General features: G+C 43.6%; 1 protein-coding gene across 2 annotated transcripts in view; it reads left to right on the plus strand.

Annotated features, from left to right (window-relative positions):
• The window catches only part of stat5a (signal transducer and activator of transcription 5a), a 79,337-nt gene that overhangs the window by 41,588 nt on the left and 11,345 nt on the right, over window positions 1-26,404 (plus strand). Inside the window, exons 2-11 of one of the 2 annotated variants that reach the window (XM_080447890.1) lie at window positions 3,690-3,745; window positions 10,200-10,337; window positions 12,880-13,036; window positions 14,583-14,672; window positions 16,496-16,670; window positions 17,710-17,840; window positions 21,272-21,423; window positions 22,672-22,827; window positions 24,962-25,141; window positions 25,795-25,882. In XM_080447890.1, the coding sequence (XP_080304016.1) occupies window positions 3,690-3,745; window positions 10,200-10,337; window positions 12,880-13,036; window positions 14,583-14,672; window positions 16,496-16,670; window positions 17,710-17,840; window positions 21,272-21,423; window positions 22,672-22,827; window positions 24,962-25,141; window positions 25,795-25,882 (1,323 nt within the window). Of the gene's footprint in view, window positions 1-3,689; window positions 3,746-4,423; window positions 4,476-10,199; window positions 10,338-12,879; window positions 13,037-14,582; window positions 14,673-16,495; window positions 16,671-17,709; window positions 17,841-21,271; window positions 21,424-22,671; window positions 22,828-24,961; window positions 25,142-25,794; window positions 25,883-26,404 lie in introns of those variants that run through there. The other variant, XM_080447891.1, reaches the window with a different exon arrangement.

Consider the following 26,404-nt stretch of genomic DNA (forward strand, 5'->3'; position numbering starts at 1 on the left):
CGGGGCTACAGTAGGCAGTGTTGGAAAGTAACTAAGTACATTTACTCAAGTACAATTTTGAGGTACTTTTACTTTACTTGAGAATGTCCATTTTTCCATACTGTATACTTCTACCCCACTACAACTCAGAGGCAAATATTGCACTTTTTACGCCACTACAATTATTTGAAAACTGAAGTTTCAAGTTACTTTGTAGATTATTATTGCAAAACCAATTAAGCCCCATTTTATACTTTGTCTATTCAAAAATAGCCGACCTACAAGCTCACAACGCGTTTTGAAAAGGTTTGACAAATGTTTCAAGATTTGAGAAAAAGAAAAAAGTAACAGTAAAAATAATACTTTTGTGCTTTTACTCAATACAAAAAAAACGTAATACAGTACTTTTACTTGTAACAGAGTATTTCTTCTTTGTGGTATTGCTACTTTTACTTAGGTAAAAATCTGAGTATTTCCTCCACCGCTGGCAGTGGATGAGTGTAGACTCTGTAGTGGGCAGCCCTGCTGGCTATAGACTGTCCTCAGTAGATGTCACATGACATCTCTCTGCTGCTGCATCTCTGTCCAAATGCAAGACCATGGCAAAGCCTAGAACAGTGCTTCTCAAACTTTTTCATGCCAGGGACCCCCAAATTGATATATATTTGGCCGCGGACCCCCATCTGAAAACATGTTGTGCCAGGGACTCCCAGAAGCAAAGATTTGTGTTAAAATGTTCGCTTTAAAATAAATACATTCAAAGATTTGCACGAACCTTCAAGATTTTTCAAAAATAGCCGATCTACAAGCTCATAGCACTCGGTGCCGCGCTATGAGCTTGTATATCTGCTATTTTTGAATAGCCAAAGTATAAAATGTTAAAATTATTGTGATGCTATATTCACACATTTTGCTGGGGACCCCCTGGAACCCCCTCAAGGACCCCTGGGGGTCCCCGGACCCCACTTTGAGAACCAATGGCCTAGAAGATTTGCAGATTAGATGAGATGTATTTAAAAATGTAATTCATTGATTCAATTGATTATGAAAAAATAAATAATAAACTAATACATTTTAGGGGGAAAAAAATATTATTTTCTTTCTTGTCAGCATAGGGACAAACATTTTCAAAAACAGCTAAAATAACATCGCGCCATGTTGTTGATTTGTTGATACTGTATATAACAAACGCTATCTATATACTGATCGCTAAGAAAATAATCGATAGTCTCAGCCCTATATCAGCGGTTATCTTATCAATTTAGACCGTATATGAGAGCGAGAGTCGGGGACAGCAAACAAGCAGGGTGACGGGGCATTTAAGAGGCTGAGAGACAGCGCAGAGAGATTTAGACGGTCAAACAGAGATATGCACATATTTGTCTGCAGCCCGCTGCCAGCATGTGGGTTCCTGATGTTCTGCATTTCAGGGTCCAACCAAGAGAAAGGAGCTGTCCCTATAATCAATCACGAGCAGTCTGTTCTCCTCAAAGCCTCCGCACTAGTCTCTGGTTCCAAGTGCTTCAGAATGTAGCCTTAACCCTCTCCAGTAAGCGGTTCAGAGCAACATTGCAGCTGCCACAGCCCCTTTCAGCGCTTTGATACAGTGTTAATTTTGTCGACTAAGACTAAGACTAAAAGACTAAGGTTTTTGATATTTAGTCGACTAGACTAAGACTAAGGCTAAACAATTTCAGAAGAATAAAATAGGACTAAAACTAAATGGTGTGTTATTCAAAGGACTAAGACTAAGACTAAATCAAAATTTGCTGTCAAAATTAACACTGCTTTGATATGGCCTGACCCTTTCTGAAGGAGACCAGCCCTTTGATGAATACTAGGGCTGCACAATTAATTGAAAGTAAATCGTGATTTCATGTGTCAAATAGGCATATTGGCATATTGGAAAGAAATTGGGCCTCTTCTTACTTCATTAACACAGGTGTTACCAATAATACTAATTAAGGCTCTGTTCCATTCTGGTCAAACAGAGTCAGGGACAGGTGCTGATGTTTGCTCACTGGAGGGTCCATTTGGTTCCATTACGGTTACGGGTGTCCCTGAAATTTACTGGGGTCCAGTTACGGGTGTCCTTGAAATTAAAAAGTTTGAAAACCACTGTGCTACACGAAATGGAACAAAGCCTTTATTAGTATCATTGGTAACCTGTGAAGGAAGTAAGGAAGAGGCCCAATGTCCTTCTAATATGGCTGCTGTGCGTAGAGCCTAATATGTTGACATGAAACTTGGCAATTAGTTCAACCGACAACCTTATTTGCTGAGCTGTTGCACCTGGCCCTTGTCTCCTTGACCATTATACAAGGGTTAATAATAACCAGAACATTGTACAACCCATCTCCCAACCCATCAGGCTCCCAGAGGCACAATAAAATCACAGAGGCCATTCAATAGTATTTGGCCAAAGATATGGCACAGTAATCACAATGAGCCACTAAGGTAAAGGTATTAATAATTGTGATTGGTAACTGTGATTACAATATTAAGGAAAATTTGCGTGTTATCATTTTAGCCATAATCATCCAGCCCTAACGAATACCGGTACTGCCCGACAACCACACCTCCCCTCTTTACCAGCACAGACACCTGCCCAAAAGTTGAGTTAATAAAACTGTGATTCTTCAAGAGACACAAAATCTGGTGACTCACCCTGCCCTCCTAATGCGTGAGGGGGCCGTGTTTTTCCGATTATTTTTTTCATTTATTTTATTTTATTTTTTTATTGTATTTTATTTTTTTATTGTATTTTATTTTTTTAATTTTCCCAAAAAATAATAATAATAAAATAAAAAAAGGAATTGAAAAAACACAGCCCCCTCACGCATTAGGAGGGCAGGGTGAGTCACCAGAACCAAGGACGGGTGTTTTTGATGAATCTAACATGGTTAATATGGAGTTTGAAGTTACAATGGGTTTGTAAAGGAAGGGGGCGTGTCTGATAAAATGAATATCAAACATATAAATACTGAATCGAGCAACTTAAAATCTGTCTGGGGGGTTCACAAAGGCCTGAGTAGATGATAAAATAACCAAAAGTTTTTTTGAAAGTGAAATATCCCTTTAATGTAGTGTTTTTGTTATGGTTATGTTGGTATGGCTTTTTGGAAATGAGAGTATTTGTTAAGGGGATGTGGGAGGGGGGTGGAGGGAGGGTATGTGTGTATGTATGTATGAGATTGTTTTGATGTCATTGTAAGTAAAAAATCGTTCAATAAACATATCGTTAAAAAACAACAAAAAAACAACAGAAGACCAACTCAGAAAGCACTAATCAAGCCCCTCACCCCGACACCCCACACCTCCCACTGCCTGTCTGAAGTCAAAGAACAAACGATGCTTTTGTTTGCATACTGTATTTTCATCCAGTCGAGCTTCATCTTGCTACAGTATATGCCCACATCCCTGCCCACAACATCAGCCACTCTCTCTCCGAATCATTAAACGGGCCATGTGTGGCTCACGTCTTTGTGGAGAATTACTTGTTCTCACAAACTGTAGATTGCAAAATATTTGAGGATGAAGAGGGAATAACACATGGGAATTCCATTGCAGAGTCTTTTTAGCAAAAATAATCGTTTTGTCACTACTGTGGTCCCTGAGAAAAAATAACTTCCTCAGAGACACCCACAGCCTTCTCACTTCCTCTTTTTGCTCTCTCTCTCTCTCTCTCTCTCTCTCTCTCTCTCTCTCAGGTTCTCCTCCTTCAGAATTTCCTGCTCTTTCATGGTAACACGCAGCTGAAGACGAGGTAAGTTGCAGTGTTTGTGTTATAATAATGCTTGTGCTGTGTGTGTGTGTGGTCGATAGTCTTGGAAGTGTCTCATAAGGAAAGGAGCGTGACAGAGAATGATACATAATGGCTCTTGACACGTGTCTGTTTGTGGGCTGGCATTTAGATGTTGTGGTAAGGCGAGGTGAGACGTCCCCTGGGATGGCATCTCAATCTCACTTGGAGGTGGGAGTGATGGTGCTAATGGTGAGGACCAGGCGCCTGGAGCCACAAAGCAGCCTTTAAAGAGACAGGAAGAGGGACAGACAAAAGGAACAAACATTTTGACTCTTACGTACCTGTGCACAAATCGTAACTACAACACAGACATAGCAAACATCATCTTCATCTCGAACTCTCAGCTTACAGCTCTCTCTCTGTGTGTGTGTGTGTGTGTGTGTGTGTGTGTGTGTGTGTGTGTGTGTGTGTGTGTGTGTGTGTGTGTGTGTGTGTGTGTGTGTGTGTGTGTGTGTGTGTGTGTGTGTGTGTGTGCACATGCACGTGCACGCGTGGAGGTGCTGTACAGACTGACGGTACCCACGAGGGTTCAGGTTAGGACAGGAAAAGGTTGAGAGAGGAAAGGTTCTTTCCTGTTAGGCTCCTCCTTCAACCAGCTGACATTGTGGGCTGGTGATACTTTGCTACTGAAGCCCTCACAGACACGCAGAAGAAGACTCATTCATTACCCTGCCCGCAGCGATGCATGAGGGTAATGTAATCAGTCATGTCTGTTTGTTTGTGTGTATGTGTGTTTGTTTGTTAGCAAGATAACTGAGGGACAGATTTTCACCAAACTTGGAAGGAATGATCAGTGAGCTTGAGAAAAGATTGAATATACTGATTTAATGCTGAGCTATTCAATACGTTTCAACGTCGGGTACTTGACAATAAAAGGCTTGGTCCGTGTCCAATATCGAAGACCTGAAAACGGGATCATGTAAACGATGATGGTTAGAATTATTGAACTCTAAACTGCCTGTTAAAAACACAAAATACTTTCTAAAGAGTTGTGAACAGTAGTCCTATCATAATATAATATAATTGGCTATTCTTTAGTGGATATACAGCTGATAGCTGGAGAAGTAACAAGTTCCAAGTACAATTTTAATCAGTGCACATGATGTATATATTAATGAACTTAATCATGTCTTCCAAGTATACAGTATATGTAAAACACTGCACACAACACAGAAAGCTTGTGCCTGCTTCCCCTGATTAAAATATGATCAAGTTATTCGATACAGATATGGTTCAATATATAATGAGAAATAAGAATATTGCTAAATTAGAGTTAATGAGAGAAAGAGAGAGAGACAGAACCAGGTTGAGGCAAACTTTCATATGTCCTTGTTTGTCGGAAAAGCTGTTTCTGTGTGTCCATTCATATACAGGTATTGATACACACATACAATCTGTATACCCTACACAGTATATGAACTCCTCTGTACTCTTATACAAACATGCATGCACAGCGCACGCACGCACGCACGCACGCACGCACGCACACACACACACACACACACACACACACACACACACACACACACACACACACACACACACACACACACACACACACACACACACACACACACACACACACACACACACACACCCCCACACACACACACACACACACACACACACACACACACACACACACACACACACACACACACACACACATCAATCATTTGCTGACAGGGAATGTGCCACTTTTGAGAATGGTGAGTGGGTGTATTGACTGGAAACAAGCAGCAGTGATCCAACCCCAGGTCTTCACAACTAACCAGTCCCACTCATCATGCACCTGTTGACTCAACACAGAATCCTGTTTGGGCCCTCAGCATGTTCATGAGCATACAGTAAACAGCATGATCATACACACTCAACTAGCCTGGCCAACACAGCTTGAGGCTAGACACAGCAACATCCTCCTTTGTTTAGTTTGCTCACATTTACATGTAGTAAGAATGTAACATTGGAGTATTCACTGCATTCATTATATTTCAGGTAAATCTATTAACAGGACTGGAGACTGGAGGAAGGACTGGAGTTTAATGAGAAAAGAAAAAACACATTGTACATAGTATTTAGTTACTATGCCACTATGCCACCCGCTACCCTGAAACAATCCCACTATGGTCAGCTAATGTCATCACCATTGTCCATCTAAGAAGTATCCCAGAGTTCCACAGGGTTTCCCCTATTGTACTGTAACTGCTATATGGACAGAGCCCTCACGGCAGGCTAGACTTATTTAAGTTCTGGTCCTTCTCCGTGCAACTTTTAGAGCCAACAGAGAGTATGGATAATAATAGTTATTGAGGGGTCAAAGAGATGTGTCACCCAAATCTGACAGAGCTGACTGGTTTTGCAATGACTTTAGGAAGCTACTAGCTCTGGTCCATAGCGTTAGAAGGAGTTCTCCTTAACGCTATGGTACTTTCGATTCTTTCCCCTCGCACCGCAGTAGCGCAGCCTCTCGTCTGTAGTAAAAATAAAACATACGCTTTTGCTACTCACCAAAACAAAGACGGTTTTATGGAGTTGAAAGCCTACTCTACTTAGTGGGAACACTCTGAGCCCCTCACGTCTAAAATACACTTTTTGGCCAGAAAACTAAATATTTCACCGGAAGGAAGAATCTGGTCAATAGGAAAATCCCATTGACCAGATCTGTAGAGGGCACTGTGGAGTAACCAATTTTTTTTTCTTTTTTTATCAACTTTTTATCAACTCAAATACATATTTACAATATACCATCTACAATATCGATACAAAAAGTCATACAAAACCAAACGAAAATATCTATAGTATTTAAAAAAAAAAAAACTATTTTCACAAAAACAAACACATCTCAGGAACCACAATGCCTACTATATGCCTAGCCTACCTGGACCACCTGAGGGCCATACTGATGGTGAACCATAGAAAAAATGCAAGCTGTGCCTTGAAGAAGTAGAGTACCTTGGCTACACCACTGGGAAACGGTGTGGGGCCTCAGCTCAGAAAAGTGGAAGACATCACCAACTGGCCCTAGCCTAAAGTGGATTTGTGCACTATTATAAGTGCTTTATCCCCAACTTGCCACCCTTGCAGCCCCCCTTAAAGAGACAAAGAAGCAGTATCTTTGTCATGTGACCTGGAGTGTAGTGGCTGAGAGGTCTTTCACCTCCCTGCAGTGGTCTCTTGGTACAGAATCCATCTTTGTCACTCCCACCTTCAAGGAGCCATTTGTTGTCCAAGCTGATGCCTCTGAGACAAGAATTGGAGCAGTGCTGTCCCAGACCCAAGGTGGGGAAGAACACCCAAGGAGGTACAGTACGTATGTGGCAAGCCAAGAAAAACAACACCCCCACCTCAAACTAAGTCCCACTCATCATGTGGTAGAAGGAAGATATTTTCAAAGTGCTGCAGCCAATTGGCACTGCAGGGTCTGGGCACACCTGTCAGCAATTAATCAATTGAGGACTCACTCAGTTCCCCACACAGGCTTGTTTTGGAGACTATATGGAACCATTTGGAAAGTAAACTCTGAGGACTCTGACTGAGGATGCCAGAGGGCAATACTAATGCAAAAATAAGGTTCATCACTCTCTCTTCTTGGCCCTACTACAACTACCGGCCATCTAGTCTCACATGGCCAGCCTCTCCACAGCTACGCCTACGGAGAGTCTGGGAACCTCTCTATCCAGGACTGCATTGTCGTCCAGAGCTGCCGCTAACAAGGCCGCGCCCACTGTATTATTATTTTATTTTTTTATCAATAGCTGCATCTGCGCATGCGCCGAGTTACTGCGGCACGGACAGTCTGCCACACAGACCGAACGCTGGAACACACACACGCTGCAAACTTATAAAGGACTTTCATTTACGGCCCGTGTCCACACACACTTAGTTTTCTGAGCGGGAGGACGCTTTGGATTTCATCTTCATAGCACTAGCACGCAGATTGACACCTGCAATGTTCCAATCCAGGGTGTGTTATTAGCACACATAGCTTAGCTCAAACAGCTTAAACATGAACTTCTAATGGTTGTGTGGGTGGCAACCATTCCACGTTGGGTCGTCACACACACCGGTCACACCTCGGGGGGGGGGGGGGGGGGGGGGATTAGCGAAGCATTCGCGACGACCTGCCTCACGGCTGCGCAGAAAAACACATCTCTCTGACAACGACTGGAGAGCTGCACTGTGTGTGTGTGTGTGTGTGTGTGGTGGGACCGCCCCTCAGTCCTTCCCATTGGTTCTTCAATTCAGACCCCTTTGCTGGTGAAATGAAATGAAAATAATTCTGATTCTTGGTTGATCAGACTGATTAGATTTTAATCTAATGCAGCTGCGCTTGTTAATAGCAATTCTGCTGCTTCCAGCGAAGCAGCAGAATTCCAGTGAACTGTAGCCTACTCACCCTTTTACAGTGCAACAGGGCAAAAGATACGTCACTGTTGTGTACAGAGCAACGTTGTTTTAACTGGTATGAGGCATGGCTACTGTGAATAATCTGATATAACGTGGGTTTTATATTTATTTTTCTTTAATGCCATCTCAACCTGACAGTGCACTGCACTGCACATTTGACTGTCAGTAATAATCTCATGCCAGACCTCCGCTGTCTCCTCAAACAGGTCCACACAGTGAATGACATTGGTCGATCTTGCTAGTTAAAAAAGATAGCTTCCGGTGGAGTAGACGGATCAATTCACTTTGCAAATCCGGTCTAGAGCGGATACGGAATACAGAATGTGTCAAATGTGTGCAAATGACCAGATACAGTAGGCGGGCTCTAGTCTGGATCTGAGCTCTGAGCAGTGAATAGAAACCAGGCTGCTGAGGCGAGGCCATGGTGGAGATTTGCATTTGTGATTTGCACATTTGACACCTCTTGCAGGGGTCAGGGAGCTGAAGCCAAATTCCAGGAGTCTCCACTAGCTCCTTAGCCTGGTAAGCCATCCCGGTCGCGTGAATTCACATTATCATGTCTTCTGTAGACGGGTCTGGCCCCAAGCGCTGTGTGGGTGCTTTGCAGAAACCAAAAAGTGGAAGAGCCAATCAGTGTCTGTCAATCACAGGGCCCTGAGTATATATACATTCTGCATCTGGGTTACGAAAAGACCCGCCCCCCAGCTGGCACTGCCTGGGGGGGAGATAATTTATGATTCTGTCCCTATTGGTACATAACTCGAACGGCGCTGAGTGTCGGTTCTAGTGGACTTCGCAACGTTCGGCACGTCGGTGGTGCCTCTCGTTGCTCAAGTCCACTAGAGACGGTGTGCCTCCAACTGTTTTTTTGCCTAACTACTTCCTAACTTAATATTTGGGGCTGTAGTCTGTTCTCACCAAGTGGGCTGAGTGGTCGGCTTCGCTGGGTGCGACAAAAACTATGCCTAAACCTAACCTTAAAGGGATAGTTCACCCAATCTTTTATTTTATTTTATCGATTAGTCACCCCATGGAGACTTCAATTCATGGATATTTTTGTGTTTTCGTCGCATTCCTAAGCCAATAATTTGATGACCAGCGGACCGGTAGGCAGCGGTTCCAGTAGGAGACACAATGGAGACTCTTTGTGTCTCCTACTGGAACCACTGATGGTCATCAAATTATTGCCTTAGGAATGTGACAAAAACAAAACAATATCCATGAATTCAAGTCTCCATGGGGTGACTAATCGATAGAAAAAAAGTCATTTTGGGGTGATCTATCACTTTAATCCTAATAAAATAATTTGCGACGCATTTTATTTGAGATAATTCGATCCCGTGGCGCTGATATTGGGAGTCTAAAGCTTAACGGTGCACGCCATGGAGACATCTGGTGCTACAGGGGTTTGGGAGTTATTTAACACGGGCCGCTCATGTGAGAGGCAGTTCCGCGTGCGTCACAGAAGGGGGCATCACCAAGTTGTTGACAAGGCAACGAGCTCTGGCCAATCAGAGGCAGGCGGCGGGGGGGGGGGGGGGGGGGGGTTCTTTTCGTAACCCAGATGCAGAATGTATTTACGTGGCCAGACCGGTCTGCAAAAGACACATGACAATGTGAATTCACGCGACCGGGATGGTTTACCAGGCTAGGAGCTACTGGGAGAGGTGGGATGTCTGAGAAGCTATTGTAAATATATCTTTCATGTTAATTCTAACTAGTATTTACAGATGGAAGAACTTAAAGAGAATTTACTAGGGGTGTGCCGATACACTAATTTCATGAAACGATACGATACGATATTGGGCTCACGACATCGATACGATACGATGTACTGTATGGCACTTTTTTATTATGAAAATATATGGGGGGGGAAAAAAGAAAATGCAAACAAATAGGAATTCAAATAAATCTCCTTTTTCTGCTGCTTTCTGTCTTCCCCTCAACCATTCTACACATTCATGTTCCCCTTTCTAATCCTCCTCCACTATCTCTCCTTCCCTCCCAGGGTGTTGAAGATGGCAGTGTGGATCCAGGCCCAGCAGCTCCAGGGAGATGCACTGCACCAGATGCAGTCCCTCTATGGTCAGCACTTCCCTATCGAAGTGCGACACTACCTGTCTCAGTGGATTGAGGGCCAGATCTGGTGAGTTGTACTGCAGAGATTGTGTGTGTGTGTGTGTGTGTGTGTGTGTGTGTGTGTGTGTGTGTGTGTGTGTGTGTGTGTGTGTGTGTGTGTGTGTGTGTGTGTGTGTGTGTGTGTGTGTGTGTGTGTGTGTGTGTGTGTGTGTGTGTGTGTGTGTGTGTGTGTGTGTGCACGCGTGCGTACGTGTGTGTGTGCAGGTAGCAAGGTGAGGTAGTAATGCTTGCTTATTGTGCACATGCAGATTTCATTTGTTGAATAAATATTTGTTTTAAGTTCCATTTTTCGTCGTCACTGTGTTGCTGTTTGTAAATTGAGTACAATAGAGTCCAAGTTGTGCAAGCTGTTAAAGAAAAAACATTTTACTCAGTCTTCTGGACTAGATTAAATAGTCAGTTATTTGGCCTTATCAGACTTTAGGCTTGCGCGGAGGCACTGGAGATTGGATCCACTGCAGATGATGAGTCTTCTCTCATTTTTATCTGCAAAAATAAATAGCTTTTTCAGCATAAATGTATAAGTATTTACAGAGGTCTCCAGTGAGACAGTTGAAGGCATACAAGGAGAAAATATATCTTTTGCTGCATACAAAAGAAAATGTTTTAAAGAGAAAATAAATGAACATTGCTCATCAAATTCTAGTCTTGTATAGGCAATATGCAAATTTTCCATCGCCAAGTTTATATAAAGTGCATTCAAAACTCTAGACTGAGTTTAATCTACCGCCCACTCACCCAGCTGAGTAGAAGCCACTTTTATGAACACGGTGAAAAGGCTGGGAAATTATTGGCCAAACATCTGTTGTTTAAGAGCAAAACAACTTACTTCTGGCATATGTAGAGACAATGAAGACATTACATAACTGCCAGAACTCATCAATGAGAGGTTCAAAGCCTGATATTCCAAATGATATTCTTCTGACTGTTTGGCTGATTAAACTGTCATGTCACCTAGGCTGCCAATGCATGACAGCGTGTCGCGGGTTCGAATCCCGATCCTGACGACCTTTGCTGCATGTCACTCCCCAACTCTCTCTCCCCAGTTCCTGTCAGTCTACTCTGTATACTATCAAATAAAGGCAGAAAAAGCCAAAAAATATATATTTAAAAAATAAAATAAATTCTGTTTTGTTTTGTTAAATTGAACATTTAAATTAAATTTCCCCCAAATGTCTGCCTGTTTTCATCCATAATATTATTTTAAGTACCTTGATTCTTTCATTTTGGCTACTGCGTACATTTGTTTTGGGACAGCAAACACCCACGTCACGATTAAGGAAAGTTTTCCTTCAAAGGTCCAAATCTTTGAAGGAAACTTTTTTTGTTCAAGGTTTCTTTATTTTATATTTTCACATACAGGTCAATAACATAAAGCATACAAAAACAGTGTATGTTACCCCTCCCACGAGTCCCCACCCCCCCCCAAAGTTCCCACTCCGAAAGAGCCACAACCCTGGTATCTTATTGTACCATTAACACAAAAAGACAATACAAACAAATAAGACACAATGTGAAAATGAAAACAAGTCAAAGAATTTAAGTATACACAGTACAATATATATTATTAAAAGAAAGATTTACAATTTACACAAATGGAGGTCAAATTTCACGTATATGCAAATGTACAGTGACAAAAATAGGAGATTTACAACATCAAATATCAACATTTCCAAAGAAATCCCCAGATAATACTAACTGACACATTTCTTTCTATTAACCCCAAACTGAAAGGACCAGTGATGTATATCCTCAAATTCATGCTCTCAAATATACATTGTCTCTCCATGACGCGTATTTGAACAGCATGGGAATAGGACCTAGATCTTACAGTACTTTGTCTGATGACACATGGGACTCAATATTTAATCGAATAAACTCATCCTCTATGCGTGCATGCCATGCACTTATCCAATTTCATGTAGTCCATCATAGCCACTGGTCCAAAACAAAATTACCCCGAATATACCCTGATGTGGATATGACTTGTGATAAATGTTAGCGAGCGGGAGCTCCTGCTTAACGTCTACACATGTACTGGTTGTTGTGTCCCTCCTTGATTGTTTTTTTTTTTGGAAGTTGGTCTCTCAGACCATTTCAGAAGCTCTTCAGTGCCACATTGAACCCAACTCTATCTAATTACATTTACCCAAAACAAAGCATGACTTGCTATCCTTTGCCTCCATATTGGTTCGACAAGCTATCCTGCTCAAATGGAAAGATCATGCTGCCCCACCCTCCCATTCTCAATGGATTAGAGATATGTCTTGCACAAATCTCTAGGAAAGTCTGTCACACCGTTAGATTAGATTAGGATCAGAGAACATTTATGACAAAATGTGGAGCCCCTTTCTGACATTCTTTAAGAAAACCTCTACAGTTGTTTCTGAGTAGCCATCTCTATGCCCCCACCCCGTTTTTGTGTGTGTGTGTGTGTGTGTGTGTGTGTGTGTGTGTGTGTGTGTGTGTGTGTGTGTGCGTGTGCGTGTGCGTGCGCTCATGCATTCATGCATGTCTTTGTGTGTGGGCATGTGCGCGTGTGCCATCAGGGATGCCATAGATCTGGAAAACCCCCAGGAGGAGTTCAAGGCCAAGCGTCTGCTGGACAGTCTGATCCAGGAGCTGCAGAACAAGGCTGAGCACCAGGTGGGAGAGGACGGCTTTCTGCTCAAGATCAAGCTGGGACACTACGCCAGCCAGCTTAAGGTTAGAAATACTGTACAACAAACAATGCATGGATCAACCCATTCAATTCCGGGAACGCATCTGTGTCATTTTAGATTTTTTTGGCTATTCAGAAATAGCAGATATACAAGCTCATAGCACGGCAAACGCATGCCGCGCTATGAGCTTGTACTGTAGGTCTGCAATCTTTTGAGGGAAAATCTTGAACATTTTTGCAAATCGTTTGAAAATATATATGTTTTTTTTTTAAGCGAACATTTGTAACTCAAATCTTTGCATCTGGGGATTCTACAAATGTCTCCTAAATCCTAACAGTTTTGTTTTTTACTATATACAGTTCATCAGTGGTTCTCAAACTTTTTTCATGTCAAGGACCCCCAAAATGATATGTATTTGTCCACCGACCCCCCCATCTAAAAATATGTTGTTCCAGGGACCCCCCCAGAAGCAAAGATTTGAGTTACAAATGTTAGCTTTGAAAAAACATATTCAAAGATTTGCACACATTTTCATGATTTTATTAAAAAAAATAACAGCCCACATCGCAAGTGCCGTGCTATGGGCTTGTATATCTGATATTTTTTTAATAGCCAAAGGAATAAAATTTCCCGCTCTTAATGGGTTAAAGTGATCTCAGTCATTTGGATTCCATGCAAAGCCAGCATGTCTTCTTTGAGCAGCATGTCGCTCACCGAAAATAGCAGATCTACAAGCTCACAACACGTTGCAGCGTGACATGTTGTGAGCTTGTAGATCGTCTATTTTCGTCCATTAGTCATTTCAAGGTGAAAGAAAAAAAAGAGTAGTCAAACTATGCAATAAGATACATGTTCAGAAGCATCTTCCATTAAACACATTGAACGCCTCAAGCTAAATGAAATGAATTGAATTGAAACCCGCTAGCACAAAGAAGACAAGGGCATATTTTGTCCAAAGTGATGGGATACTGGGTAGCCATTTCAGTGCACAGGTGGTTAACTCAAACTCCCTAGCCGCTGTTCTCGGAAACGGAGGAATCTGAAGGTGTTTAGGAACAGCTTGTATCCGTCATTAGGAAAACAAGCTGAGGACAGCCCAAGCAAGGGCCTTGGTAGCCACTCGATGGTACTATTTATTATTGAGCACCTTCCTCATGGATCTCTCCGTCTATTTGTCTTCTCTCTCCTCACTGAAGCCGTGCGTTGCAGTACCACTGTGTGTGTATTCCCGTGACATGCATGGAGATTGGGTATACACTGGTTTGTGTTTTAAAAATGCATGCACATGCACTCACTCTGATGCTGCATATCACATAGCGTAGCGTGTCCGTGCATCCATGCATGCATGTGCTTGTCCGTGTGTGTGTATATGCCAGTGAGTCATGTCTTCATATTATAAAGTGCTCTGTGCTTCAGAGATGGATCTCATTAGGCTCGACTAATAAGGCTTAGCGTGCCCAGAGATTGGGCTCCTAAACTTAGCGAGCTGCCTCTACGGGGCTAAATTGGTTGGTCCTGTGTGCAGGGCTGCTCCCCAAGCCAGTGGCTAACAAGCACTAACACAAGCACATGTTCTCCTTATCTTTCAGAGCACGTATGACCGTTGTCCACTCGAGCTGGTCCGATGCATCAAACATATCCTCTACACGGAGCAGAGGCTCGTAAGAGAAGCTACTAATGTGAGTCAAGCACACACACACGTCACGCACTCAAGCACGCGCCCATGCGCGAGCGGGCGCACACACACACACACACACACACACACACACACGCACACACGCACACACACACACACACACACACACACACACACACACACACACACACACACACACACACACACACACACACACACACACACACACACACACACTAATGTGGATACATGCATGTATGGATGCACTCACACACTTATGTGTAAACACACATGAATAAACACCTGTGGCTTTTCCATACATTATTCATTACCCAGCCTGCACCGTGACCCTCAAACACATTTTGAAAAGCTCAAACAAAACAGAACCACGAAAATAATGGCAAGTGACTCTGCGGTGGCTAACACACAGCACGCTGTGACATTATGGAAATGGGGATCTCGGGATTGCATTGAGGGAGAGCCCCTCATTTCCTATATCGCAGATTTACAACAAAACTAGCAAAATCTCCCTAGCAAAAACAAAATAACTGTCTGTTCTAGATTAGTCACAGAAATAGTACAGTACTGGCTTTGGTTCCCTGACCAGAACACACATACATACTCATGTACGGTATGCCATAAAATAGCCTTCCAAAAAGGAACACTTTTAAATTTCCCTCTAGCACCGCAGCTGTGAGGGAGAAAGTAGTTAGATTTCACGTTTTATAACCGGCAGTGAGTTATAAAACCATAAAAGCCAGTGGTCCATAAAGCACCTGACTATCAATAACTCCTGGGCTGAATTGATTTCCAGTCCAGATACGCTTTTTCTATTACAGGGATGCATTTGAATTGATTGAGTTAGCTGTTTTTCGTCTTCGGAACGTGAAGTCTCCACAGTGCTCCGTTTGGGGCTTTAACTGCCTGTGCAGTCTGCCTGCTTACAATTGCCTCCACTCTCTTGTATGGCCAGTGTTCTCATCAGTGTTATGTTATTATGTTAGTGTATGGTTATTGAACATTACACAGTACAATAGCATAGCTAATACAAGCAAGGTTAATTTTAATGTGTTGGTGCGATATACAGTATTTGCCAACATTAGGCTGTGAAAAAGAAGGTTTTCTGGGGTAATGGCCTACCCTCAATGGCCCTGCCACCGTATAACCCTACACTACAGATTGTTCATAAAATATATACAAGTATATGAAATTAAAATGACTTAATTAGTCAGCCGTTTTATATCTCACAATAAAATAAATGAATCAACAAGACTGGGACAAAGCCCCATGTAGTTTGGTTGGGCGTAAGGGGTAATGTCTATAATGTTCATCTGCCTGTATCTGTAGTGGTCCCAATAATTTTACATTTTGTAGTTTGTTTTCCAGTTCAGCTTAAAAACTACATCAGGGTAAAACATGGAAGGCTACATAAAACAGACGACCAGGTCTATGAAAACAAGCCCAAAAGTAGCGAAGATTTTTGTACATTTTATACATTTGACAACATTGAAAGCATAATGAGTACTTTTACTTTTGGTACTTTAAGTATATTTTCATGCCAATACTTTTGTACTTTTACTCAAGTACATTTTTATTACCGGACTTTTACTTGTAACAGAATATTTCTATGTTGCAGTATTGATACTTTTACTTAAGTTAAAAATGTGAGTACTTTTTCCACCACTGGGTATGGGTATATGACTCAAAGCTTCAGGCTGAGCCTCACCTCGCTGCTAAATGGTGGTGGTCAACCAGGTCCAACAACAATCAATGACGGACTCTCAATCACCCAGTGGATAAGCAACATTATTTGGTCTACCAGCCTCTCCCATTACGTCACTCACTCTCTTGCTTTCTAATTGGCAGTCGAGTTCTCCGGTGGGCGGATTGATGGACAGCATGTCACAGAAGTACCAGCTGATCAACCAAGCCTTTGAGGAGCTCCGTCTGCTAACTCAAGACACTGAGAACGACCTGCGTAAACTCCAGCACAACCAAGAATACTTCATCATTCAGTACCAGGAGAGCCTCCGCATCCAGGGTGAGACCACAGAACCCCACAGCTCCTACATTAAAATAATCTATACAACATCCTGTACAGAACATTACATTTAAAATGAAAGGTATTATGCCTCATTCTAGCACGTGTCATTTGAGGAGCTCTGCATTGGACAAATGCCTTTCGAGTAGCTCATCTCATATAAACCAGGAGTTAATAGGAGGAATAAAATAAAACATTGAACAAAAGGTTCGGAAATTTGTATTGGGTAGATTATGTCTCTGTTGTAACAATGCTTCTTGGCAATAACTTCAATACCGTTGGAAAGTCTGTTTATTTCCCTTTTAAATGGTGCCTTTTAAACATCCATTGGTGGGATGAGCAGCATAGCTGAGTATGTGGGTTACTCAAATGAACATTTTGACAAATCTTATTCTGTTGTTGCTATTGACTCTTGTTTGGTGGATTGGATTATTGAAGTCTATCAGTAGCAAGGAAGAAACAAGACATAATTGGCAATTTTACAATTTCCATAATCTACCAAACACAAATTTCAGAAAGACAGAATAATGACATTTCAATCCATGAGATCTTTTGATTTGATCATATATCACACATCCTGTGCTGGATCCTACAAACTGGGATGGAGCACAAACATTCCTGGGTGCTTTAGCCTCCCCTCACCAATACAAATCTATCCATGACCTGGCTCTCAATGGGGCCTGCATTGTGGTAGAGACGCTGTGGCTGAGTTAATAATTATTCCACTATGAAGGCAATGTTTGTGTGGTGGTCTGGGAGTGTGTGTGTGTGTGTGTGTGTGTGTGTGTGTGTGTGTGTGTGTGTGTGTGTGTGTGTGTGTGTGTGTGTGTGTGTGTGTGTGTGTGTGTGTGTGTGTGTGTGTGTGTGTGTGTGTGTGTGTGTGTGTGTGTGTGTGTGTGTGTGTGTGTGCGTGGCCTTGACACCAGCGTGCAGTGTGTATTGGATGTTTTACTGACCTGTCACCCAACCCCACACACCCCCTCCACCCCACCCTGTTTATCCCCTTCCTCCCCACCCCACCACCATCCCAACCCCCCAGCCCAGCTGACCGGCCTGGCTACGCTGCCCCCTGCCGACAGACAGCTAAGGGAGCCCGCCCTGCTCAACAAGAGAGCCACGGTGGAGGCTTGGCTGACTAGAGAGGCCAACACACTACAGAAATACAGACTGGTAGGGATATAGAGAGAGCTAACCACTTGAACCATACCGACCCTATTCTGGGCATGTCAGGCAAACATTCGTTGAAAACAGGCGAACATTCGTTGAAAATAGCTGATCTATAAGCCCACAATGCATTGTATTGCGACACGTGAGCTTGTATATCTTCTGTTTTCCTCAAAGAGATTTGGTGTAAAGGTAAAAAAACAGGGGACCTGTTTTTTTAGACCTCTGGGGGACCCCTGTCAATGAAGTATAGTATATAGGATTTAAATCTTGGCAATTGGCATCAGTGCCTCTTTCAAGCATTGATAATCGGTTTATATTGGCAGATTTCAAATGAAGCTGGGATCAAGTCGTTTTGCAGGTTTGCTGATTTGGTCTGGGTCTACGGAAACAGTGCGTGCATGCATGTGTGTGTACAAATTACGGAATATGGAAAGGGGGCTCTAGATCGGATAACACTGGAAAACCACTGCGTGGAAAGCCTGATGACAAGGCCCGAAATGAAATTACTGTAGCTGACGCCCAAATACTGTAGCTGACGCCGCAAACAAATCAGTCAGCTCCATATATGGCCACAAAAGGGGGCATGCCCATATATGGGCATAATTTTGTTACAATTGAAAACCAACCTCGCTAAAAATCTGACACATATGGATGCAAACACTTCAAACATCAAATTGAAACCAAAACCCTCAGGTAACATTGCCACTGACTTTGGCACATCTCTGCCATTGTTAGTGATATACAGCTTGAGCTCTTCCCTGAGGCTCTGGATTTTCCTTGCTCTGTGCCTCGGTTCCAAATCGCTCAGCCGCCATGTTCGCTATGAGGGTGGTCATCGTTTTCAGCCGGTGGTCCACACATCCCCCTTGGCTGTCACTTCCAGGACCTGATTTACATCCTCATCGAACTGCTGCCACTCAGTACTCTTCGAGGATTGGGGCCACTGGATCCTTGGGTGGGCCGAAGGCGCACAGCCAGTTGTTATGGCTGGAGCTTGCTGGCTTTGGAGGCTCTGTGGGTTGTTGGGAGATGATGCTGTCTCTTGGGGGCTGTTGGGTGGCACGTGAGCTGTTGGCAGCGGGTGTTGGCGACACTAGGAGGCTCTGGGCACTTGGAGGCTCTTGCCTCCGGGCCTGACTCCTCCTGCGTCTGACCAGAAGTGACTTCTGTGCGTTGTGTCGTCGTTGCCGCTGTCAAGCATCTCATTCTGCCTTGATGGATTTTTAAACCCCTCTGATTCTTGCTGGTTTTCCCCTCAGATGCACTGTACTGTCGTCATCGTTATTCCGTTGTCCTGGGTCGCAGTTCTTAGATCCGTCCTGTTGGGGTTTAATACCCCCCCCCCTGTCGGCTTTGGGCTGACAACCCTCTCCACCCCAGGTTGCCGTCTCTCCGGCCGTTCTCTGTCTCTCCAGATGTCACCACACTCTTCGTGGTCGTCACCCAGTCTGTTCCTGGTTGTCACTGGTACTCCCAGAGTATTTCAGTTAACAGAAACATCTACTGATGCACAACCTTGGACACATCATCAGTGTTGTCCATATCGTTGTCAATATTGTGGTCAATATTTAGAGGAAGATGTTAAAAAACGGACAGACAAAATGGGTAGGAGGGGGGGTGTTACGCCCCGGCCTAGGGGAACCTAAGGGTAAGGTGCAACAAAAAAGTGGACTCCCTCCTTTCCAGTAACCAAACACAGCCAGTCAACACCAGTTCAAATCCAAAAGTCTTTTTTTTTTTAAAGATTTCTTTTTTGGCTTTATTGATAGATTACAGTAGGCTGACAGGAAATGGGGAGAGAGATGGGGGGTGACACGCAGCAAAGGTCGTCGGTATCGGACCCGCGACACGCTGTCAGCCTGGTGCCTGGACCGCCACGCTGCGGCCCAGGCCAAGTCAGTCATTTATTGACTAATTCACACACATGGAGACATTACCTCAGGGTGGGCCCTAAACTCCTAATCAAAGAAAAGTAATATGCTTACCTATACCCAACAGAAAGAAAAAATGCAGAAAAACAGGGAACAAACTCATATCAAAAGTAAGGCCACCCACCCCTACCGTACCAAGGTTGTACACTAGCCAATGTTAAGACATAAATTAAACTCTGGCAAACACAGACACACACAGGACTGGTGTAGATCCTGGACAGGAGAAAGACATCTGTTCCGCTGGAGACAGGCAGCTTTATGGTGAAGCCCATGAAGACAAGAGCCAATCACCTGCGAGATTCCACCTACCAGTTAGCCACACAGGGCCACACATATGACCCCTAGGGTCATAACAGGGGGGATGCTGTGTGTAGGATATTTAAATCCGACCCCAAGGTCCATCTGTGTCCAATAGTGAACTGTTAAGTCCTGATGAAACATCAGTGCAATGCCTTCCTTTGTTGGGGTGTACGTACGTGTATGCTTGCTTTTCCATAAGCCTGATTTATACTTTATCGTACGACAGATGTGATGCATTGTGAGCTTGTAAATAAGCTATTTTCGGCACGCGCTGCCGACTGAGGATAAATTTAGCATCATAAAATTACGTTTAAACTCATTCAACTCTGTCACCTCAGCAACCTACTTTTGTTCCCTGAGTGATTTGCAAAAACAAATAAATGAATGAACACCAGTTTGATTGCCATTCCCTGAAATGCCCAATGAAAACAAGATTTAGATGATTTAAAATGTTAAGACATTTAGATATCTTATCAGAACAACCTAACACCTGTTTGATTGATACTCATTGGAGTGTACACACAAAAAAAACATGATTTAGGATAATAAATACAGACAAAAATATAAGATATATATATATAAGATGAATATCATTAGGTCGATTAGCCCACTGGCTGGGTAATGTAATCCAGGTAATAAATGTCCTCTCTGTTGAACACACAAAAGGCCAGTGGTTGTGTATGCGAGACAGAATACTTTTGTAGGGACCAGATTGGGTGCAGCCCATGGTAACGCGATTGCACACGTAACAACATAATTGAATATCTGTTTTTGCAAAAGAATGCCTCATTTACTCCCTAGAGCAGTTGCGGGCAGTGCTAGTAAACACTGCCTCAATAGGTAAAACATAAGGGATAGATAAATAATTAAATAACTAAATTATATATATATAAATGATATAAATATTGTATGAACTAGTTGTTTATGCCAGCATCCATAGCGTGTGTCATCGTAGCCCCCAGCAAAGTAGGCTGTGATCTTTATTGATCTTTAGGTTGTGAACATTGATGACCTATCCAAACTTTAAGTGCTTTGGACAAAGATAAAGAAAGGGAAATGAAAAAATAATAAATACAAAGGACAACACATGCAGTAAATACACAGATCGCTATTCACTGCAATGCATTGTGTGTGTGTGTGTGTGTGTGTGTGTGTGTGTGTGTGTGTGTGTGTGTGTGTGCCCGTGTGTGCGCGTGTGCGTAGGACCTGGCAGAGAAGCATCAGAAAACACTGCAGCTGTTGAGAAAGCAGCAGACCATCATTCTGGATGACGAGCTCATCCAGTGGAAGAGACGACAACAGCTGGCGGGCAATGGGGGCCCACCGGAGGGCGGACTGGACATCCTGCAGTCCTGGTGAGAACCTCAACTACCTCCCACGAGGATCATAGCCTCCAGACTCCCTCAAAAGCCTGAGGTCATAGGTTTATGGGCGTTCAATAGGCCACTGCTGGGTTTACTTTGCAGGTTTATAGCGTCCTTAATAGGAGAGACATCGGTTGAAAACTCCAACGTGTCTATTCTCCATCCTGTCCAGGCTTTGAACTCCAAGGTTTTAGTCTTTTATTTGTATTGATCAAGAATGATGGAAGTAAACACGTGGTTGCTGTAGGCACCTATACCTGTCACGCGTTTCAGCGCCGTAGAAATTAAGCTCCATTATGTTATCAAAATAAGGGCAGAATGTAAGAATTATTTCTGCTAGATTAAATGCATACATATACTGTGCAAACCACATCTGCAGTGGTTGGAAGTGGTCTCCCTACTTTTCTATAGAGACATTTTGACCCTGGTGTCTGGTAGGACATCTCCTGGCTGACAGGTGACCATGTCAATACAGTTATTTGAAGCAGACCGGTTTAGACACTACAGTTTATTGTAGCTTGGACATAAAACGTACAGATTGTAGCTTTCACTTCCTCAAGACTTCCGCATCAGATGACTAAAGGCCTTTGCAGACAGGGTGCGATTTTTCGCACAGAAAAAAATGACAATATCATTTTTTAAATGAACACATGGTTCTCAATGACCTCATGCACACCGGTTCCGAATTTACCGTGCGGCGAGGCGATGCGTTTTTTTGCAATCAAACCCAGTTCGATTCGTGCGTCTTTTCGGCAAAGGCCTTAAGTCTGTTTTATCCCATGCTGAGCCAGATTGCATCACTGATGCTCTTTATCCCAAAAAGCTTCAGCGATATTTGTGTCTGTTTTTGGTACAAAGCATTATGTATTTACCCGCCGATCGACGGTGGGTGCTGGGCCAATGAAACGAATATGAAAAAGAGGTAGAGCCCGCACACCATTTTCCAGGCAAAGGATTTACTGACCTGACGAAGATCCTGTGAGATCGAAACGTTGTCGCAAATAAAGTAAATCCTTTACCTGGAAAATGGTGTGCGGTCTCTACCTCTTTTCATGTTTTTGGTTCAAAACCAGCTTCGGTTTCGAAAATATTTGGATGTATCAGAGTAGACGTCGCTTTTACCATCAGTCTCAGCTACAGAGAGGCCTCATTTATTCCAAGGACACATTTCTGTGTCAAATATCCACACAAGTCCTGGTTGCATCCATGTTTTGAGTATGTGCATAATGCTTTCATCAGGTGTGAGAAGTTGGCAGATACTATATGGCAGAACAGGCAGCAGATTCGGAGGGCAGAGCACCTCAGACAACAGCTGCCCATCCCTGGTCCCATTGAAGAGCTACTCAACGAACTCAACAGTACTATCACAGACATCATCTCAGCCCTGGTCACCAGGTGTGTGAGTGTGTGTCTCATGTGTGCTTTTTGTTTTTGTCTGTGTGTGTGCCGTATGCTGTGTGTCACGCGTGAACATTTGTGTTTGCCTGGCTATAATATAAAGCAGTGTTTCCCAAACAAAGGATCGTGATCCATTTTGGGTCCAGATTTCTTTTTTTACCTCTCCTATTTATTTATTTGTTTGTTTGCTTTTTATTGTTTTCCAAAACGTTTTTTTTTAAAAATCTAAAATCTTTAAGAAATGTTCCGCTGTTCTCTCTATTTTTTTAATTGGGCTTAAGTGATTGTTTCATAATGTAATTTAGGATGTTTGGTTTCTTGGGAGACAACAAATTTCTCTTTTGGGTCTCGAGCTGAAAAAGTTTGGGAATCCCTGATATAAAGGATACTAAATAAGAACCTCTGAATGCCATGTAGCTGAAGGTATATGAAGAAGAAATTCTTATTCTGGAACCACTCATTGAGATGCATAGCCTTTCTCCCTCTCTTCTGTGACGCCAAACATGTCAGAATGTATGTTAGCATTTGTGTGTGTGTGTGTGTGTGTGTGTGTGTGTGTGTGTGTGTGTGTGTGTGTGTGTGTGTGTGTGTGTGTGTGTGTGTGTGTGTGTGTGTGTGTGTGTGTGTGTGTGTGTGTGTGTGTGTGTGTGTGTGCTCAATTATGTTGTTACATGTGCAATCACGTTACCATGGGCTGCACCCAATGGTGGCCCCTACACAAGTATTCTGTCTCACATACACAACCACTGGCCTTTCGTGTGTTCAACAGAGAGGACATTTATTACCTGGATTACATTACCCAGCCAGTGGGCTAATCGACCTAATGATTGATTGAGCATCACAGGAGCATAGTTACATCACTGTAGAGCATTGAGAATCCACCCCTGTGTGTGTGTGTGTGTGTGTGTGTGTGTGTGTGTGTGTGTGTGCGTGTGCGTGTGCGTGTGTGTGTGCGGCTCCATGCTTAAGCCCCATGCTGGGCTGATGCGTAGAATGGAGAGGCCGGTCTGACGCACCTCTGAGGGATCAGCTTGACTCCTTGACCTCCACTAGACCTCCCAATTATCAGAGAAATGAGAGAGAGAGAGAAAGAGAGGATGAGGTTCAATGGAGGGAGGGAGGGGTGAGATAACCTAACACTTATGGCAGGACTTAAAGAGATAAAAAAGAAAATGCGAGGTAGATAGAGGCAAAGGAAAGGAAAGTGAAAGTGAGATAGAGAGATATTTCTGGAGAGACAAAGAACAGGCTGCATGCAGGAGATAAAAGCAGGAGCGCACGCAATTCGTGTTAGGTGTAGTATACACTACTGCATATGGATGCTAGCGTACGCTTGCGGCCCTGAAGGCACATCTGCCACTGTTGCTCAGTCCTCTGCCAGCGTCTCTGAACAGGAAGTCATCCGAGCTTGTTCAACCAGCGCTGCCTCCCACTCTCCCACTTGTGTGTGTCCCTGCAGGGACCCGTAATGCACAGAGAAGAAGCCGTGCCACTGTCACGCCGATGTCTTTTAAGGCTCAGACACGCTGCACCCAGGATGTCTGCTGTCACGGTGTACACAGTAAAATCCTCAGTGTTCATTTATCCATTTTGTACACACTCAGGGTTAAAACAACACTGAGGATGTTTCTGTGTAGGCACGACATATGTTTCCTCTCTCTCTCTTCTGCACATCTCCTGCTCCTCCGTCTAAACCGCATCCTCCCTATATTTCCCTGACATAAAACCCCAGGAGGTCGTGGGCTGGGGAGGGGAAGAGCATGTAGCGTCTTATCATCGCCTCTTAGTTTCACCCCGCAGAGTGGATTGCTGTCAGCGGCAGAGCTCAAAATGACGGCTGCGCTCCCTTTCAACAGCTCCCCCAAGAGCCCAGAGGCCTAATCTCTAGGCTGTTTCTCCTTCTGTACGCTGTGTGAGTGTGTCTGTGTGGGAATCGGACGGAAAGAGCAACATTGTTAGAAGCAGCAAAGTGTTCAGACCAAGCCACGGCTGACATCTTTACCACAGCAGATCAATAGGACCATCAGCAAGGTTTTGTTGGGTGTGTGTCCTGTGGAGTTTCCCCTCAATGCAACGTGTGTGTGTGTGTGTGTGTGTGTGTGTGTGTGTGTGTGTCTCTCTCTCCCCTCAGCACCTTCATCATAGAGAAACAGCCTCCGCAGGTGCTCAAAACGCAGACCAAGTTCGCCGCCACCGTGCGCCTCCTAGTGGGGGGGAAGTTGAACGTGCACATGAACCCTCCCCAGGTCAAAGCCACCATTATCAGCGAACAGCAAGCCAAAGCCCTGCTGAAGAACGAGAACACAAGGAAGTGAGTCTGTGCACGTGCACCTTCTTTACTCTATACTATAATTAATCACAGAGCTTTTGATGCCACAATTAAGATACGCAGCAATGTCGATATGCAGTACAGGGGATTAGTGGATCTGTGTGACGAACTCTGGCCCACTGTTTCACCAGAGCTCACCACAAAGACATGGCTGGAACTTGAACAATGCCTTAGAGGAATGTATGGAGCGTATGGAGAATCCACATTTAGACTGTTCCATCGCCGCGTCCCACATTCCTGTTGCCTAATAGAATCCTGCCGGCATTGTCAATCAGCCAGTCGGTCGGCCAGTAAGGCCGGTGGTTAGCCATGGACTGAATGCTGCAGTTATAGCTGCTGTTATATATATATAAAAGACTTGTTATCTCACCCTCAGTACAGAGGCATACAATATGCACAGAATTTCACCCATGCTGGGAACATGAGGGCTGTCTTGATTGCACAAGCAGAAATCAAGAGGGAACATCATGGCCATACTCAGTTCCTCCCAAAAAGAGATTATTTTTAGTTTTCTTTTGTACTCATTTGTGCTGTGCTGAAATTACCCCTGCATTTCCTGTGGTGTGATTTCAACCACATCATCACAGCAGCAACTAAATTGAGTTTCCATTTGATTTGCTTCATTTCTCCTCCAGTGACAGCAGCGGGGAAATTCTCAACAACAACTGTGTGATGGAGTACCACCAAACGACAGGCACTCTCAGTGCCCACTTCAGGAACATGGTGAGGGTGAAGGCCTTGGTGTGCTCCCAGCTGTGATTGGGTTCATGGTTAAGCCTAATTAATACTTTTTTTTGCACGATGGTGCCACTCGCGGAAAATAACATTTTCAGGCGAGGCCGAGGGCAGAGGTGGGTGGGGCTACATTCTATCATGCCTACTAGCTCTATACACACTAGTAGTCTATAGGACTCGTGGGCATCATATCATGTGAACCAACTTTCATTAGTGCTGAGGAGAATCGGCATGCAGCTTCTGTAGCCTTTTTCTCCACATTGCAGGGTTGTTAAACGCCAATCCCCCTGTTCCGTCCATAGATTAACAATCTGTTTCAAATCTTTTTTATTGTGAAGCACAGGGTAGGATTATACATTTCTGTTCATATATATGGATTGCTTCCTTTTTTTAAACACAAACAAACAGACATGCATATACACAAAATAGACGGGTAACAAATCTGGGAACCCATCGTCAAATAAAAAGGAAAAACAGCGCCCCCAGCGTTTTTCACTTTCGCATTTGAAG

This window comes from Gymnoscopelus braueri, assembly GCF_963280865.1.
Source record: "Gymnoscopelus braueri genome assembly, chromosome: 13".
Taxonomy (NCBI): Eukaryota; Metazoa; Chordata; class Actinopteri; order Myctophiformes; family Myctophidae; genus Gymnoscopelus; species Gymnoscopelus braueri.